General features: G+C 40.4%; 2 protein-coding genes across 4 annotated transcripts in view; both read right to left on the bottom strand.

The window, feature by feature from the left end:
• Positions 1-4338, bottom strand: part of LOC106062095 (calcitonin gene-related peptide type 1 receptor-like) — a 176958-nt gene extending 172620 nt beyond the window's left edge. Inside the window, exon 1 of one of the 3 annotated variants that reach the window (XM_056036950.1) lies at positions 4205-4338. The gene's annotated coding sequence lies outside the window, so the exon portion shown is untranslated. Of the gene's footprint in view, positions 1-578; positions 693-4204 lie in introns of those variants that run through there. The other 2 variants (XM_056036962.1, XM_056036957.1) reach the window with 2 other exon arrangements.
• A 13477-nt stretch (positions 4339-17815) lies between these two features.
• On the bottom strand, positions 17816-18777 carry LOC129924554 (uncharacterized). The gene is made up of 2 exons (XM_056019975.1): positions 18142-18777; positions 17816-18055 (listed from the first exon to the last, which is right to left on the bottom strand). The coding sequence occupies exons 1-2, from the start codon at positions 18775-18777 to the stop codon at positions 17816-17818; spliced, it is 876 nt and encodes a 291-aa protein (XP_055875950.1).
• Positions 18778-19233: the final 456 nt, after the last annotated feature.

Here is a 19233-nt window from a genome sequence, read left to right as displayed (position 1 = left end):
TAAAGTGTATTTCATACATAAGATAACACAGCCATTACCATTTCTTTTAGCATTCCCATTTTTTTCTTTATCCATCATTCTTATTTTAAGACAACCTTTGACCTTAATTAACATATTATCTCTTGATAGGTTTTAACTATTTAATATCTATATGTTACAGAACTAATAAAGTAAAATTCTCCCTTCAGACCTTATGATCTATGGGGCGAAGGATGTAAAGGTCAACTGTTACTGTCGACCACGGTTAACGAAGGTGTCATGTTGCTAGCACAACGACCAACCAACTTAATTTCCCCAACTAATGTCAGGTACTCATTTGAGCTGGGTGGACTCAGAGGCACCCTAAAGATCAAGACATTATTATACCCAGTCTTCACCGGGATTCGAGCCCAGGACCCCGCTCCGAAAGCCAAGCGCTTTACCGCTCAGCCAGCGTGCCTCATTGTTACAGAACTAATAATAGAAAATGAAAAAGATTGGTGGTATAAAATGTAATTAGCTCAACATATAATTCTGATCAAATGTATGGTATTGAAACAATGTAACATTACACGGCATGTGTAGTTATCAAAACTCACGAAACAGCATGTAAATCCTGGTTGGGGGAATTGGCGCACATAATTTTCTGTGTATTTTTTTTCCCTTAAGTCTCTGCTGGTCGTGCCCGTCCGTGATATGATAACAGGTAATAAATTAAAAGGACCTGGGAGGTTAGAAACATGGCAGATAGCAGAAATACCTCAGAGAACTTTCGCTGGTACCACACAATTATACAGATAAACATCAGGGGGGAGAGGGGGAAGGGGAGGCTAGGGGAAGATTATAAACACAGTAAACTTGGGTGTTCAACAAGCGAGTTATGCCCCTTGTTGTAATATCAACAGTGTCCCCCCACCCCAACCCCCCTCACCCATTAAAGCTTACGTTATGATAGACAAAGTGGGGTGGGGAAGGGGGGATATAACTTAAACATTTGGATATCAAAAGTAAACATGGATAGTGGTAGAGACAATCGAGATTTTCTTTTTCAACCTGGACTTAACATTTTGAAACTTTATTTTTATATCCCCCCCCCCCCCCGTAAGCCATGATCCTTTCTTTCTGCGCCCCATCATCTTCCTATTTTTAGCCTTTTTCCAAACTACAGTACATACCTTTCTTTTTCTCTCATTCTCTCTGTTTCTCTCTCTCTGTTTCTCTCTCTCTCTGTTTGTCTCTCTTTGTTTCTCTTTCTGTTTCTCTCTCTCTCTGTTTCTCTCTCTTACTGTTTCTCTCTATTTCTGTTTCTCTCTGTTTCTCTCTTTCTGCTTCTCTCTCTCTCTCTCTCTCTCTCTCTCTCTCTCTCTCTCTCTCTCTGTTTCTGTTTCTCTGTTTCTGTTTCTCTCTCTTTCTGGTTCTCTCTTTCTGTTTCTCTCTCTTTCTGTTTCTCTCTCTCTTCCTGTTTCTCTCTATTTCTGTTTCTCTCTTTCTGTTTCTCTCTTTTTCTGGTTCTCTCTCTCTCTTTCTGTTTCTCTCTTTCTGTTTCTCTCTCTTTCTGGTTCTCTCTCTCTTTCTGTTTCTCTCTCTTTCTGTTTCTCTCTCTTTCTGTTTCTCTCTTTCTGTTTCTCTCTCTTTCTGGTTCTCTCTTTCCGTTTCTCTCTCTTTCTGTTTCTCTCTTTCTGTTTCTCTCTCTTTCTGTTTCTCTCTTTCTGTTTCTCTCTCTTTCTGTTTCTCTCTATTTCTGTTTCTCTCTCTCTGTTTCTCTCTTTCTGCTTCTTTCTCTCTCTGTTTCTCTCTCTTTCTGTTTCTCTCTATTTCTGTTTCTCTCTATTTCTGGTTCTTTCTATTTCTGGTTCTCTTTCTCTTTCTGTTTCTCTCTATTTCTGTTTCTCTCTATTTCTGTTTCTCTCTATTTCTTTTCTCTCTCTTTTTCTGTTTCTCTCTCTGTCTGTTTCTCTCTCTTTCTGTTTCTCTCTATTTCTGTTTCTCTCTCTTTCTGTTTCTCTCTATTTCTGTTTCTCTCTTTCTGTTTCTCTCTCTCTTTTCTGTTTCTCTCTCTTTCTGTTTCTCTCTAGTTCTGTTTCTCTCTTATTCTATTTCTCTCTATTTCTGTTTCTCTCTATTTCTGTTTCTCTCTCTTTCTGTTTCTCTCTCTCTTTCTGTTTCTCTCTCTTTCTGTTTCTCTCTCTTTCTGTTTCTGTCTTTCCGTTTCTCTCTCTTTCTGGTTCTCTCTCACTTTCTGTGTCTCTCTCTTTCTGGTTTTCTCTCTTATTCTGTTTCTCTCTATTTCTGTTTCTCTCTCTTTCTGGTTCTCTCTCTCTTTCTGTTTCTCTCTATTTCTGTTTCTCTCTTTTTCTGGTTCTCTCTCTATTTCTGTTTCTCTCTCTCTTTCTGTTTCTCTCTCTTTCTGTTTCTCTTTCTCTTTCTGTTTCTCTCTCTCTTTCTGTTTCTCTCTCTTTTTTCTCTCTCTTTCTGTTTCTCTCTTTCTGTTTCTCTCTCTTTCTGTTTCTCTCTATTTTTGTTTCTCTCTATTTCTTTCTCTCTCTCTCTCTCTCTCTCTCTCTCTGTTTCTCTCTCTTTCTGTTTCTTTCAGTGTTTCTCTCTCTCTCTGTTTTTTCTTTTTCTGTTTCTCTCTCTCTGTTTTTCTCTCTCTCTCTCTCTGTTTTCTCTTTCTGTCTCTCTGTTTCTCTCTCTCTCTCTCTCTCTTTCTCTCTGTTTCGTTATTCCTAATAACTTTCACTTTCTATCATTTTTCAATTTTTTCTTGCTCTATATTTTTTCTCTATGACTTTGTTTGTCTGTCTGCCTCTCTCTCTCTCTCGATCACTCAATTTCTCTCTCTCTTTCTCTCTCTTTTCTTTTTCTGATCTTATAAATTAAAGATGTTCCTCCCAAGAAGATAACTACGTCTTACGCTGCTGATTGTTACGTGTATCCATGTGTCAGTTTAAATATGCAACTAAGTCATTGGTCTTCCTGGCTGATTCAGGCAACCCGTTACACTCTCTAATGGAATTAAGGAATAATGAGCCATTATAAGAATATATCTCAGCATATGAAATAAGAAATGAACCTTTATTTTTGTGTCTTTCTGAGTATTATTGTTGTGTTTATTTTAAATATACTTTGTGGGTTATTTGTAAGTAATGGTTCTGTGTTTTTATGTATAGTTTGTACGTTTTATCTTGCGTCTTCTGTCCTGAAATGATTATAAGTTAATTAAGTGATGTCGCTTATAAACTATATACACTACTAGTCGACTACGCCGCTATTTTACAGGGCCGGCCTTAGGCCACTGCAACCTATGCGACCGCAGTGAGCCGCGCACTTTTATAGGACCCGCACTTTCATAGGACCCGCGCTAATTCCAGGTGTATAAATTATTAAATTAAACCATTTTATAACTTAAAACAGATTTTCCGCGATAGACTGTATGACTTCGCTACACGCAAGGCTCCTAAAGTAAGTCTATACGTAGTAAAGAATGAATAAAATGCAAAGACGAATTTATTTTCTAATACAAACTCTTAAATTTCACTTATTATCCGCTTCTCTTTCCAAACTTGGCCCCGCGAAATACGTTTCGCATATGGCCCCACAATGGTTAAGTCCAGCCCTGCTATTTAGTGACGGGTGAATATACATAGTAGATTACTTGTTCTCTTTCCACGACTTCTTGGTCACAATTGTTAAGTCGGCGCTGCTATTTAGTGTTTGTAAAATGTTTGTTTGTAAAATGTTTTATATGTTTCGGATGTTCCTTCAGAGGTGAAGGACAAAGGGGGATGGGAGCGGGCAGGGCTTTGATAAATCCAAACGACAGTCCAGTGTGCAAACCGCACGACCAGGCAGCCATCCGTAGTGACCGGTGAATACTTGTTCTCCCCCCCCCTCCTGTTTTTTCGTGGGGTGACTATCCGCAGAAATAAGAGAGTGATCTTTCCTTTACTTCTTCTTCTCGTCCAAACTCTTGAGCGACGAAGAGAATTATATAGATAGATTTTACAATTTTTTTCAGCCTCACATAAAATATATTTTGATATGAGAAATATTTTATTCATTCAAAGAAAAGTTGTACTACAATGCAATCATTTCTCTTTAACTTTCCCGACAACTGAAGGTTGGGTGTGGGAAACGAAACAGCAAATAATGTAAAATCAAAGGCTAAGTGTATCAAGAGGCAAATTTACGAATTAAAGAAATTTGCAAATAATAAAATACTCACATATTTAGATTTCTTTATATTTTCTTGTTTAAACTATTAATGTGTTGATTATATTCATTGTATTGTAGTTCCGGATATGTTTATGACCCTTCTGTGTCTATCGAGTGTGTAGGACTGTAGGCATATGTGTTGGGTACACATTATCTTTCATAACTTCATGTGTTAGGATCATATTTTTTCCTGACTGTGTACAGAGCTAGACCCTGCACCACGTCCCTAGGTAGAAATAGACCAATGGAAACACCACAGACACTCTGCTAAACTTCTGTTTCATGCTTATAGAAAGCTCCGTTCGTTCAAGGGTCAATCACTTTGGTGGACCAGTGGGGGGAGGAGGGTATTACGTTGAAGTCCTACGTGTTACTTTTCAAAAGCTTTTTTTTTTTAAATGTTGCTTGAGTCTGCATTCAACTCGAGGTCTCTTCCATGATGGCACAGAGCTAATCAAGTACTTAGGTAAATAAAAATTGAAAGTTTTACGGTTAAAATTTTTTATCAAACGACCAAATTCTCTGTAAAAGGCTTAAACCCCCCCCCCCCTTTAGATTAAAGCATGTTCCATGTAGAAAAAAAAAATTAATTAAGACTAATTCATTAACTAGCGGGTCATTTTTTTTTAATTGATTCATGTATTGTCATCGACAATAAATAATTGTGAAAAGTTTCAACTTCATCTCAGAAAGGGAAGTGGGAGAAATAAGTGATTTAAGAAGTGGGAGAAATAAGTGATTTAAGAAGTGGGAGAAATAAGTGATTTAAGAAGTGGGAGAAATAAGTGATTTAAGAAGTGGGAGAAATAAGTGATTCAAGAAGTGGGAGAAATAAGTGATTCAAGAAGTGGGAGAAATAAGTGATTCAAGAAGTGGGAGAAATAAGTGATTCAAGAAGTGGGAGAAATAAGTGATTCAAGAAGTGGGAGAAATAAGTGATTCAAGAAGTGGGAGAAATAAGTGATTTAAGAAGTGGGAGAAATAAGGGATTTAAGAAGTGGGAGAAATAAGTGATTCAAGAAATGGGAGAAATAAGTGATTCAAGAAGTGGGAGAAATAAGTGATTCAAGAAGTGGGAGAAATAAGTGATTCAAGAAGTGGGAGAAATAAGTGATTCAAGAAGTGGGAGAAATAAGTGATTCAAGAAGTGGGAGAAATAAGTGATTTAAGAAGTGGGAGAAATAAGTGATTTAAGAAGTGGGAGAAATAAGGGATTTAAGAAGTGGGAGAAATAAGGGATTTAAGAAGTGGGAGAAATAAGTGATTTAAGAAGTGGGAGAAATAAGGGATTCAAGAAGTGGGAGAAGTAAGTGATTCAAGAAGTGGGAGAAATAAGTGATTCAAGAAGTGGGAGAAATAAGTGATTCAAGAAGTGGGAGAAATAAGTGATTCAAGAAGTGGGAGAAATAAGTGATTTAAGAAGTGGGAGAAATAAGGGATTTAAGAAGTGGGAGAAATAAGGGATTTAAGAAGTGGGAGAAATAAGTGATTTAAGAAGTGGGAGAAATAAGTGATTTAAGAAGTGGGAGAAATAAGTGATTTAAGAAGTGGGAGAAATAAGTGATTTAAGAAGTGGGAGAAATAAGTGATTCAAGAAGTGGGAGAAATAAGTGATTCAAGAAGTGGGAGAAATAAGTGATTCAAGAAGTGGGAGAAATAAGTGATTCAAGAAGTGGGAGAAATAAGTGATTCAAGAAGTGGGAGAAATAAGTGATTCAAGAAGTGGGAGAAATAAGTGATTTAAGAAGTGGGAGAAATAAGGGATTTAAGAAGTGGGAGAAATAAGTGATTCAAGAAATGGGAGAAATAAGTGATTCAAGAAGTGGGAGAAATAAGTGATTCAAGAAGTGGGAGAAATAAGTGATTCAAGAAGTGGGAGAAATAAGTGATTCAAGAAGTGGGAGAAATAAGTGATTCAAGAAGTGGGAGAAATAAGTGATTTAAGAAGTGGGAGAAATAAGTGATTTAAGAAGTGGGAGAAATAAGGGATTTAAGAAGTGGGAGAAATAAGGGATTTAAGAAGTGGGAGAAATAAGTGATTTAAGAAGTGGGAGAAATAAGGGATTCAAGAAGTGGGAGAAGTAAGTGATTCAAGAAGTGGGAGAAATAAGTGATTCAAGAAGTGGGAGAAATAAGTGATTCAAGAAGTGGGAGAAATAAGTGATTCAAGAAGTGGGAGAAATAAGTGATTTAAGAAGTGGGAGAAATAAGGGATTTAAGAAGTGGGAGAAATAAGGGATTTAAGAAGTGGGAGAAATAAGTGATTTAAGAAGTGGGAGAAATAAGTGATTTAAGAAGTGGGAGAAATAAGTGATTTAAGAAGTGGGAGAAATAAGTGATTTAAGAAGTGGGAGAAATAAGTGATTTAAGAAGTGGGAGAAATAAGTGATTCAAGAAGTGGGAGAAGTAAGTGATTTAAGAAGTGGGAGAAATAAGTGATTCAAGAAGTGGGAGAAATAAGTGATTCAAGAAGTGGGAGAAGTAAGTGATTCAAGAAGTGGGAGAAATAAGTGATTTAAGAAGTGGGAGAAATAAGTGATTCAAGAAGTGGGAGAAGTAAGTGATTTAAGAAGTGGGAGAAATAAGTGATTCAAGAAGTGGGAGAAGTAAGTGATTTAAGAAGTGGGAGAAATAAGGGATTCAAGAAGTGGGAGAAGTAAGTGATTTAAGAAGTGGGAGAAATAAGTGATTCAAGAAGTGGGAGAAGTAAGTGATTTAAGAAGTGGGAGAAATAAGTGATTCAAGAAGTGGGAGAAATAAGTGATTTAAGAAGTGGGAGAAGTAAGTGATTCAAGAAGTGGGAGAAGTAAGTGATTTAAGAAGTGGGAGAAGTAAGTGATTCAAGAAGTGGGAGAAATAAGTGATTCAAGAAGTGGGAGAAGTAAGTGATTCAAGAAGTGGGAGAAGTAAGTGATTTAAGAAGTGGGAGAAATAAGTGATTCAAGAAGTGGGAGAAGTAAGTGATTCAAGAAGTGGGAGAAATAAGTGATTCAAGAAGTGGGAGAAGTAAGTGATTCAAGAAGTGGGAGAAGTAAGTGATTCTAGAAGTGGGAGAAGTAAGTGATTTAAGAAGTGGGAGAAATAAGTGATTTAAGAAGTGGGAGAAATAAGTGATTCAAGAAGTGGGAGAAGTAAGTGATTTAAGAAGTGGGAGAAATAAGTGATTCAAGAAGTGGGAAAAATAAGTGATTTAAGAAGTGGGAGAAGTATGTGATTCAAGAAGTGGGAGAAGTAAGTGATTTAAGAAGTGGGAGAAGTAAGTGATTCAAGAAGTGGGAGAAATAAGTGATTCAAGAAGTGGGAGAAGTAAGTGATTTAAGAAGTGGGAGAAATAAGTGATTCAAGAAGTGGGAGATGTAAGTGATTCAAGAAGTGGGAGAAATAAGTGATTCAAGAAGTGGGAGAAGTAAGTGATTCAAGAAGTGGGAGAAGTAAGTGATTCAAGAAATGGGAGAAATAAGTGATTCAAGAAGTGGGAGAAGTAAGTGATTTAAGAAGTGGGAGAAATAAGTGATTTAAGAAGTGGGAGAAATAAGTGATTTAAGAAGTGGGAGAAATAAGTGATTTAAGAAGTGGGAGAAGTAAGTGATTTAAGAAGTGGGAGAAATAAGTGATTCAAGAAGTGGGAGAAGTAAGTGATTTAAGAAGTGGGAGAAATAAGTGATTTAAGAAGTGGGAGAAATAAGTGATTCAAGAAGTGGGAGAAGTAAGTGATTTAAGAAGTGGGAGAAATAAGGGATTCAAGAAGTGGGAGAAGTAAGTGATTTAAGAAGTGGGAGAAATAAGTGATTCAAGAAGTGGGAGAAGTAAGTGATTTAAGAAGTGGGAGAAATAAGTGATTCAAGAAGTGGGAGAAGTAAGTGATTTAAGAAGTGGGAGAAATAAGGGATTCAAGAAGTGGGAGAAGTAAGTGATTTAAGAAGTGGGAGAAATAAGTGATTTAAGAAGTGGGAGAAATAAGTGATTCAAGAAGTGGGAGAAGTAAGTGATTTAAGAAGTGGGAGAAATAAGGGATTCAAGAAGTGGGAGAAGTAAGTGATTTAAGAAGTGGGAGAAATAAGTGATTCAAGAAGTGGGAGAAGTAAGTGATTTAAGAAGTGGGAGAAATAAGTGATTCAAGAAGTGGGAGAAGTAAGTGATTTAAGAAGTGGGAGAAATAAGGGATTCAAGAAGTGGGAGAAGTAAGTGATTTAAGAAGTGGGAGAAATAAGGGATTCAAGAAGTGGGAGAAGTAAGTGATTTAAGAAGTGGGAGAAATAAGTGATTTAAGAAGTGGGAGAAGTAAGTGATTCAAGATTCCGCCCAGACAGTAGAATGAGTTGATATATCAGAGTAGACGTAACAAAAGCTTCTGGACCAGACAAAATTAGTGGCAAGCTGATCAAGCTATGTGCGGAGCAAATCTCTACTATCTTCTGTCATATCTTTAACCAGTCATTGCAAACGTGCGTAATTCCACACATCTGGAAAACTTCAGAAATCATACCAGTGCCTAAGAAACCAAAAATAGATTGCTTAAATGATTTCCGCCCAGTAGCACTAACACCTATTGTTATGAAATGTTTTGAAAAATATATGCTTAAACAACTTGTAGCAAAAGTCAACAACAGCCTAGACCCTCACCAATTTGCATACAAAGCAACTAGAGGAACTGAGGATGCCATTCTATTGCTTTTGGACCAGCTTTATAAGCATCTCGATATACCCAAAACATATGCATGAGTCCTCTTCGTAGATTTCTCCTCGGCTTTCAATACCATACAGCCACATCTAATGATAAACAAACTGAGTAACTTAAATGTAAGCCCTTACTTACAAGCATGGGTTCTAAACTTTTTAACCCAACGGCCCCAGTATGTTAAAGTCAACAACACCAAATCGTCAACTCGAGTACTATGTACGGGTGCTCCACAAGGTTGTGTACTTTCTCCTGTACTATACACTCTTTACACTAATGACATAAGAAGCATTTATGACTCAGTTAAACTCATTAAATTCGCTGATGATACTGCCATAGTCGGTCTTATTTCAGGAGAAGAAACTCAGTATCGAAGCTCGATAGAAGAGTTTACAAACTGGTGCACCGACAACTTTCTAGAACTGAATGTAACAAAAACTAAAGAACTTATAATAGATTTTAGAAAGAAAAAACAAACTATACGTGAACTGCAAATAAACACTACATCTATAGAACAAGTAAACGCATATAAATATCTAGGCGTTATCATTAACAACAAGCTTTCATGGGAAGACCAAGTTGGAACTCTGACAAAGAAAACAGCCCTGCGACTCTTTTTTTCTATACAAACTCAATAGTTTTAAATTAAACAAGAAGATCCTTGAGACATTTTACGGCGCGACTGTACAAAATATGCTAACATACGGAATAAGTTGTTGGCAAGGCAACGCCTCATCTAAACTGTTGCAACGTCTAAAAATTACACTCACAACATTACCACATTTAAAAGAACTTTTTGAACAAACGTGTGTAAGAAAAATCGAAAAAATCTTGGAAGACAACGGCCACCCGCTCCATCAGAACTACGCCAGGTCGTCGCGAAGTGGGCGACTGCTGTCAATCAAAACAAGAACGGAGCGGTACAAAAACTCGTTCGTACCTCACTCGGTCAGACTCTATCACAGCCACTCATTGATCAGGGAACATGAAATGCACCAAGATACCTGTGTGTAGTCGCTGAATGAACTCTTTGTGTTGTCTATTGTATTTATGTGTATTTTTCTGTTGTGTTGTCTTTATATGAGAAACGAGTCCTTGTAATCACAACAAATTTCCGTAAGGATCAATAAAGCAGTCTTAGTCTTAGTCTTAGTCTTAGGTTTGTAACAAGCCGCTTTAGGAATGTCTCTAGCTAGTACAGCCTGGTTTACGTAACCTGTTATTTAAACATATCTCTGTTTTATGTTTGTAATGTTATCACAGCGCCTTGAAACTACATCATATTTGGTTAACAGCGTTCTATAAATAGAGTTATTATTATTATTATTATTATTATTATTATTATTTCATGTTACATAGGTCATATTTAATCTCAACACACTCTTATAACAACAAACTAGTTGAAGTAGTCATTAGATACTTTGGAGGAAATTCTGTTAGCGATCCTTGGAATAGTATTATGGGATGTGTGGCTCAAAGCGAGGCCAATCGTCATAGAAGGCATGAACACTGACCTACAACGTCACGACCTGTGGGCAGTGGAGACCAATAGTACAGGCCTGTACGACATGGCACAAAGAGCTGTTGGTCTCGACTGCCCACAGGTAGATCAGTGTAGAGGCCTACTATAAGGAATGGTCGTCCCGAGAGGCACTAACCGCTTGGCCACTTATCTGCCCAAAGTTTATATGGAAACTTCAAACCCCCTCCCCTTTATTTTCATAATATTTAAAGGATTATGACTTCCTCGTGTTGATATTAATAAATATTGTATTGCAACTATTACATTTAAAGCATTTGATTTTAATATTAAGCATGCATATTGTATGCTCAGACATATAAACCATTTATAAAACAAGAGAAAGAGAGCTCTCATTTCGCATGATCTTGTAAATATACTGGCCGACGTGCGGCGTAGTATAGGCCGCTATTTAGTGACGGATGAACACTTCTTGAAAGACACAGTTGTCCAAATTGGGGTGGGTTTGGGCAAACGACTGTGTACCCATGCCTGGAGAGCGAGGTAGGCACGGGTGCAGGCGGGAGGGGGCGGAAAGAGGGTGAGAGTCGGCTTGCTTGTGTGGTGTCCCGCATGGTTGGGCGACGTAGAGAATTATATATATATATATATATATATATATATATATATATATATATATATATATATATATATATATTGAACTCTATTTCATCGCTTTCGAACTAGGTGCGAAGATTGTTTATGAAATAGTATTGAATAGGGTATCTGGAAGAAAGAGATTGAGAAACACTGAAAGTAGCGCATATGTTGAGAAGTTTCTATCTTAAAGATTTACTACACTCCAGCATGCCTTTGTGTAGTATATAAAATCTATTTATAGGCTTGTATAGATTCAAATCTATGTTAGATCTTCCTTACGACTTCCGTGTACTGTAGTGTTCAAGGCGAGCAGATAGTTTAGCACATGTCCTTCAACAGTATTGTCCATACTATATTTCTTAGTGTGTGTGTGTGTTTGTCAGGGATTATATTCTTGTACCCAACTAGGTATATCTATAAAGTGAATTCATGTCCTGACATATTTATACCTAGGGCGATGTCACTCTGTTCATCTCCTGTTACCACTTTGTAAACTCTGTCTCAGATGTAGGCGATCAGTTTTATATATCAAGTCCAGCAGATTTGAAATCCTACTCTAGTTGGGACTGATACACCCAGGTTAGAACGTACCATCGAGATAATGTGAAAGAGAAAGAGGAGAGGATTTAAAAAATCAAGATGTTAATTTGTAAATCGTATTTGTGAGTTCTGTATCGATTAGGTCTACGCGGAATGAGTTTATACACTACATTTGTTTTGTTTTTTTTAAATCAGAAAACAAAATGTAAATTTTAAAAGGAAAAATGAAATAATTTTATCAAAAACAATTTCAATTACATTAAAAATATATCTTTTAAAAAAAGATCAAATATAAAGGAAATAACACCACACTTACAACTATATCTCTCAATAATTTTGAAGTTATTGCTAATAATTTATTGACTAATTTGTTAAATTTTTAATTGGTTCATGAATTGTAATGTACAATAAATAATTGTTCAAAGTTTCAACTTAATCCGAGAAATGGTGTGGGAAAATTAAATTGTTCAATCATTACTTTAGCGTTCCCGCTTTTAGAGCGCCATGTTAGAAAACCTGCTGGTAGCTCTAACTCTCCGGCAAGGGAGTCATATTTATGCGCCATGTTAGAAAACCTGCTGGTAGCTCTAACTCTCCGGAAATGGAGTTATATTTATGCGCCATGTTAGAAAACCTGCTGGTAGCTCTAACTCTCCGGCAAGGGAGTCATATTTATGCGCCATGTTAGAAAACCTGCTGGTAGCTCTAACTCTCCGGAAATGGAGTCATATTTATGCGCCATGTTAGAAAACCTGCTGGTAGCTCTAACTCTCCGGCAAGGGAGTCATATTTATGCGCCATGTTGGAAACCTGCTCGTGGCTCTAACTCTCCGGCTGGGGAGTCATGTTTATTGGTCAGGTCTTCCGATTGTAAAGTTTTATTGCCCTCATCAAAACCAACTTCTTCAAGGCGGTGGCTGTCTATTGAAATCTCTACAGACAAGTAGGTGTATAAATAAACACAATGTATATTCTGTTGGACTTTCACAAGTTTGGTCGATTACCACTACGCCTACACTGAACCTCGATTTTTTGCAAACATGATGTTACCCTCCCCCTAGAAGTACTGTAGAATATGGGGAGAGAACAATGTCTTTACAACAATCTAATGCTTTGGATAGATGTGTGGGGGGAGGGGGCATGCTGTACGGGGACAGGGAATGGAGGGGGTGAACAGCAACAAACAAACAAAAAATATTACACAGATAAGTGATACATACAAAAGACACCTTAAAAGAGAGCAAGTGAGAGAGAGAGAGTTGAGAGAAAGTGGGATATATCAATCGAGAGAGTGGCAAGAAGAAAAAGAGAGAGAGAGAGAGAGCTAGTGGAGGAAGAGGAAGAGAGTTAGTAGAGAAAGTGGGAGAGAGCTTATGAAGAAAGAGGACGGGGGCTAGTGGAGAAAGTGGGAGAGAGCTTATGAAGAAAGAGGACGGGGGCTAGTGGAGAAAGTGGGAGAGAGCTTATGATGAAAGTGGGAGAGAGCTTATGAAGAAAGAGGACGGGGGCTAGTGGAGAAAGTGGGAGAGAGCTTATGAAGAAAGTGGGAGAGAGCTTATGAAGAAAGAGAACGGGGGCTAGTGGAGAAAGTGGGAGAGAGCTTATGAAGAAAGTGGGAGAGAGCTTATGAAGAAAGAGGACGGGGGCTAGTGGAGAAAGTGGGAGAGAGCTTATGAAGAAAGTGGGAGAGATCTTGTGAAGAAAGTGGGAGATACCTGGTGGAGGAAGTGGGAGAGATCTTGTGAAGAAAGTGGGAGAGATCTTGTGAAGAAAGTGGGAGACAGCTGGTGAAGAAAGTGGGAGACAGCTGGTGAAGAAAGTGGGAGAGAGCTTATGAAGAAAGTGGGAGAGATCTTGTGAAGAAAGTGGGAGACAGCTGGTGAAGAAAGTGGGAGATACCTGGTGGAGGAAGTGGGAGACAGCTGGTGAAGAAAGTGGGAGAGAGCTGGTGAAGAAAGTGGGAGACAGCTGGTGAAGAAAGTGGGAGAGAGCTTATGAAGAAAGTGGGAGAGATCTTGTGAAGAAAGTGGGAGAGAGCTGGTGAAGAAAGTGGGAGACAGCTGGTGAAGAAAGTGGGAGAGAGCTGGTGAAGAAAGTGGGAGACAGCTGGTGAAGAAAGTGGGAGACAGCTGGTGAAGAAAGTGGGAGAGAGCTTATGAAGAAAGTGGGAGAGATCTTGTGAAGAAAGTGGGAGAGAGCTGGTGAAGAAAGTGGGAGATACCTGGTGGAGGAAGTGGGAGACAGCTGGTGAAGAAAGTGGGAGAGAGCTGGTGAAGAAAGTGGGAGAGAGCTGGTGAAGAAAGTGGGAGAGAGCTGGTGAAGAAAGTGGGAGAGAGCTGGTGAAGAAAGTGGGAGACAGCTGGTGAAGAAAGTGGGAGAGAGCTGGTGAAGAAAGTGGGAGACAGCTGGTGAAGAAAGTGGGAGAGAGCTGGTGAAGAAAGTGGGAGAGAGCTGGTGAAGAAAGTGGGAGACAGCTGGTGAAGAAAGTGGGAGACAGCTGGTGAAGAAAGTGGGAGACAGCTGGTGAAGAAAGTGGGAGAGAGCTGGTGAAGAAAGTGGGAGACAGCTGGTGAAGAAAGTGGGAGAGATCTTGTGAAGAAAGTGGGAGATACCTGGTGGAGGAAGTGGGAGACAGCTGGTGAAGAAAGTGGGAGAGAGCTGGTGAAGAAAGTGGGAGACAGCTGGTGAAGAAAGTGGGAGAGAGCTGGTGAAGAAAGTGGGAGACAGCTGGTGAAGAAAGTGGGAGAGAGCTGGTGAAGAAAGTGGGAGACAGCTGGTGAAGAAAGTGGGAGAGAGCTGGTGAAGAAAGTGGGAGACAGCTGGTGAAGAAAGTGGGAGAGAGCTGGTGAAGAAAGTGGGAGAGAGCTGGTGAAGAAAGTGGGAGACAGCTGGTGAAGAAAGTGGGAGAGAGCTGGTGAAGAAAGTGGGAGAGAGCTGGTGAAGAAAGTGGGAGACAGCTGGTGAAGAAAGTGGGAGACAGCTGGTGAAGAAAGTGGGAGAGAGCTGGTGAAGAAAGTGGGAGACAGCTGGTGAAGAAAGTGGGAGACAGCTGGTGAAGAAAGTGGGAGACAGCTGGTGAAGAGAGTGGGAGACAGCTGGTGAAGAAAGTGGGAGAGAGCTTGTGAAGAAAGTGGGAGAGAGCTGGTGAAGAAAGTGGGAGAGATCTGGTGAAGAAAGTGGGAGAGAGCTGGTGAAGAAAGTGGGAGAGAGCTGGTGAAGAAAGTGGGAGAGAGCTGGTGAAGAAAGTGGGAGACAGCTGGTGAAGAAAGTGGGAGACAGCTGGTGAAGAAAGTGGGAGACAGCTGGTGAAGAAAGTGGGAGACAGCTGGTGAAGAAAGTGGGAGACAGCTGGTGAAGAAAGTGGGAGAGAGCTGGTGAAGAAAGTGGGAGACAGCTGGTGAAGAAAGTGGGAGAGAGCTGGTGAAGAAAGTGGGAGAGAGCTGGTGAAGAAAGTGGGAGACAGCTGGTGAAGAAAGTGGGAGACAGCTGGTGAAGAAAGTGGGAGAGAGCTGGTGAAGAAAGTGGGAGACAGCTGGTGAAGAAAGTGGGAGACAGCTGGTGAAGAAAGTGGGAGAGAGCTGGTGAAGAAAGTGGGAGACAGCTGGTGAAGAAAGTGGGAGACAGCTGGTGAAGAAAGTGGGAGACAGCTGGTGAAGAGAGTGGGAGACAGCTGGTGAAGAAAGTGGGAGAGAGCTTGTGAAGAAAGTGGGAGAGAGCTGGTGAAGAAAGTGGGAGAGAGCTGGTGAAGAAAGTGGGAGAGAGCTGGTGAAGAAAGTGGGAGAGAGCTGGTGAAGAAAGTGGGAGAGAGCTGGTGAAGAAAGTGGGAGAGAGCTGGTGAAGAAAGTGGGAGACAGCTGGTGAAGAAAGTGGGAGAGAGCTTATGAAGAAAGTGGGAGAGATCTTGTGAAGAAAGTGGGAGACAGCTGGTGAAGAAAGTGGGAGACAGCTGGTGAAGAGAGTGGGAGACAGCTGGTGAAGAAAGTGGGAGAGAGCTTGTGAAGAAAGTGGGAGAGAGCTGGTGAAGAAAGTGGGAGAGAGCTGGTGAAGAAAGTGGGAGAGAGCTGGTGAAGAAAGTGGGAGACAGCTGGTGAAGAAAGTGGGAGACAGCTGGTGAAGAAAGTGGGAGACAGCTGGTGAAGAAAGTGGGAGACAGCTGGTGAAGAAAGTGGGAGACATCTGGTGAAGAAAGTGGGAGACAGCTGGTGAAGAAATTGGGAGACAGCTGGTGAAGAAAGTGGGAGACAGCTGGTGAAGAAAGTGGGAGACAGCTGGTGAAGAAAGTGGGAGACAGCTGATGAAGAAAGTGGGAGACAGCTGGTGAAGAAAGTGGGAGAGAGCTGGTGAGGAAAGTGGGAGAGAGCTGGTGAAGAAATATACAACCCAGGTAGCTATTCAGCTGTAAATATACTTTTCCAGGGGAAAAGCTGACAAATTCTTGGTTAGGGTCTAAAGTTTGCAAGGTGCTCTGAGAATGAGATAAGACCAAGAAAAACATGGAGGTGATCAGCAGCACAAGAAGACAGGATGGACATGCAACCAACTGAGATGAATAGTCCAGACCATAGTCTGATGGTAAAGTACTGTTGCGCCCTAAGCTTCTTTTTAATTTTTTTAAACAAATGTAAAACAAATAGCGCGGTGGCTGAGCGGTAAAGTGCTTAGCTTCCAAACCGTGGGTCCGAATCTTGGTGTAGAATGGGATTTGTAATTACGGGATCTTTGGGCACCTTTGAGTCCACCCAGCTCTAATGTGTACCTGACATTGGTTAGGGAAAAGTAATGGCGGTATGTCGTTGCACTGGTCAGCCACAGAAACAGATGACCTTTACATCATCTGCCTTATAAACCACAAGGTCTGAAAGGGGAACTTATTTACAAACAAATAAAAACAAAATTACCTTATTTTTCATTGACCTAAATGTAAGGGTATTATATAAGTAGCTTTCAACTGATGCTAACATGGTCTTTTTGATACCATGTAAACAAATACATTACTTTTTCCTGTGTATCTTTTAGCTTAATGTAAAGTCTTAGTGTCCATTTCGGCTGTGCTTCCATATTGACTCTATACTATGGTTCAGACCACGTAATGTTTCTCAAACACGAGAAGTTTGAGAACAAAACACCACCATTTTATGTCGACAGCATCTACCCAGGAAAAACATGTTGATGCAATCTCAAGAAAAATTCATGCCTGTGATACATTCTGCTGGTAAACAGGAGATAGGATGTACTCGTAGAGACAGGGCCGGAGTAAGGTTTGTTGATGCCCTGAGGACTAAAGATATTAAAGTTTAGGTTTCCTTATTACCATAAAAACTAAAGTGCTCGTTGTTTAGCCTTTAAGACAATAAGCTGCAAAAAGCCCATATTGGGGCTTACGATGAGTGGCCGTGGGAGAGGGGGGTCAAACACGCACTTGTAGAATTATTTTTTTGCTAATAAAAAGAAACGCTGTACACGACTCATTGCATTATGCGTTGTAAAGAGTTCATTATATAAAAGCTTATTAATGTCCTAGGAGTGCAGGCAACATAATTCCTGCTTTCCCTGCTACACAGGGGGTTCAAACATATAATAAACGGCGCAGTTGCTTAGTTAGGAATTCGCTATCATTTGGGGGCCCGGGGAGCTTGACCTGTTTGGTGGCCATTGCATTTTGCGTAATATTTAATATTTAATGTAAAAAAAAATCGAACACTCATTTGGGGGCCCCCTCAAATGGGGGAACGGGGGGATTTTCAAATTCTCCCCCCTCCTCTCCCACCCTAGCTACGCCACTGATAAACGGTGTGTGTAAGGTTACCTGACATATAATCCTTTCATGGGTCTTGTAGTCTGTCAGGCAGGCTTTGGCCTAATTGTACGTGTCCAGCTTTTACTATGCTGATTTCTACAATTGTGAAGTCCTTATAATATCTGATGCTTTAAGCCCAAACTCACTAATTACAGGCTGCCTGGTCGTGGGGTACGCGTTTCGAACTGTACCGAGTTTTGAACCTGGCCGCTTCCATCCCACGCAGGAGGTCTAGCCTGTCCATTTCCATCCCATGCAGGAGGTCTAGCCTGTCCGCTTCCATCCCATGCAGGAGGTCTATTCTGTCGGCTTCCATCCCATGCAAGAGATCTATACTGTCGGCTTCCATCCCATGCAGGGGGTCTAGCCTGTCCGCTTTCATCACATGCAAGAGATCTATTCTGTCGGCTTCCATCCCATGCAAGAGATCTATTCTGTCGGCTTCCATCCCATGCAGGAGGTCTATTCTGTCGGCTTCCATCCCATGCTAGAGATCTATTCTGTCGGCTTCCATCCCATGCAGGAGGTCTAGCCTGTCCGCTTCCATCCCATGCAAGAGATCTATTCTGTCGGCTTCCATCCCATGCAGGAGGTCTATTCTGTCGGCTTCCATCCCATGCAAGAGATCTATTCTGTCGGCTTCCATCCCATGCAGGAGGTCTATTCTGTCGGCTTCCATCCCATGCAAGATCATACAGTTGTCCATAATAACAGTTTTCAAACAGATCTGAAGCAATCGTTACTAAAGGTTTGATCCCTATAGAATAAACAAAGTAGCCTACAGTAGCAGGTTAGTGATACCAAGTTTTCAACGGCTTCCATCCCATGCAAGAGATCTATTCTGTCGGCTTCCATCCCATGCAGGAGGTCTATTCTGTCGGCTTCCATCCCATGCAAGAGATCTATTCTGTTGGCTTCCATCCCATGCAAGAGATCTATTCTGTCGGCTTCCATCCCATGCAAGATATCTATTCTGTCGGCTTCCATCCCATGCAAGAGATCTATTCTGTCGGCTTCCATCCCATGCAAGAGATCTATTCTGTCGGCTTCCATCCCATGCAAGAGATCTATTCTGTTGGCTTCCATCCCATGCAAGAGATCTATTCTGTCGGTTTCCATCCCATGCAAGAGATCTATTCTGTCGGCTTCCATCCCATGCAAGAGATCTATTCTGTCGGCTTCTATCCCATGCAAGAGATCTATTCTGTCGGCTTCCATCCCATGCAGGAGGTCTATTCTGTCGGCTTCCATCCCATGCAAGAGATCTATTCTGTTGGCTTCCATCCCATGCAAGAGATCTATTCTGTCGGCTTCCATCCCATGCAAGATATCTATTCTGTCGGCTTCCATCCCATGCAAGATATCTATTCTGTCGGCTTCCATCCCATGCAAGAGATCTATTCTGTTGGCTTCCATCCCATGCAAGAGATCTATTCTGTCGGCTTCCATCCCATGCAAGATATCTATTCTGTCGGCTTATGATCCTAAGCAAGCGGTTTAATCTTCATTTCTGAAACTCACTCGAAACATATAAAAACAAACAGAGAGAGGACACATTTTGTATAATCTTCTTCATTAACATGTATTACTACATTCTAATTCTTATAGTACTAGTATTGTATACTATCAAAAACATCAACAACATATGTCACTCAGAGTTCCTTAAGTCATTCGATTACGTTACATTCATGGCATAACTGGTTTAATCAGGAGAACTGTCTGGTAGTTTTGGTATGCGCTTGAGATTGTTGAGCCGCTGCGCTGTCATCACCTTCTGAAGGAATGTCTGGAATCTTTAAACCTGACATTGTTGATCCCTAGTAGAGAAAAGAGTGAGAGAGCTAGTGGTGATTGACTACTCTCTATTGACTCTCGACTGACTCTCTTTCGATTCTGATAGATGTA

Source organism: Biomphalaria glabrata, chromosome 1 (assembly GCF_947242115.1).
Source record: "Biomphalaria glabrata chromosome 1, xgBioGlab47.1, whole genome shotgun sequence".
In the NCBI taxonomy this organism is placed as follows: Eukaryota; Metazoa; Mollusca; class Gastropoda; family Planorbidae; genus Biomphalaria; species Biomphalaria glabrata.
This window is presented reverse-complemented; position numbering and strand designations above follow the sequence as displayed.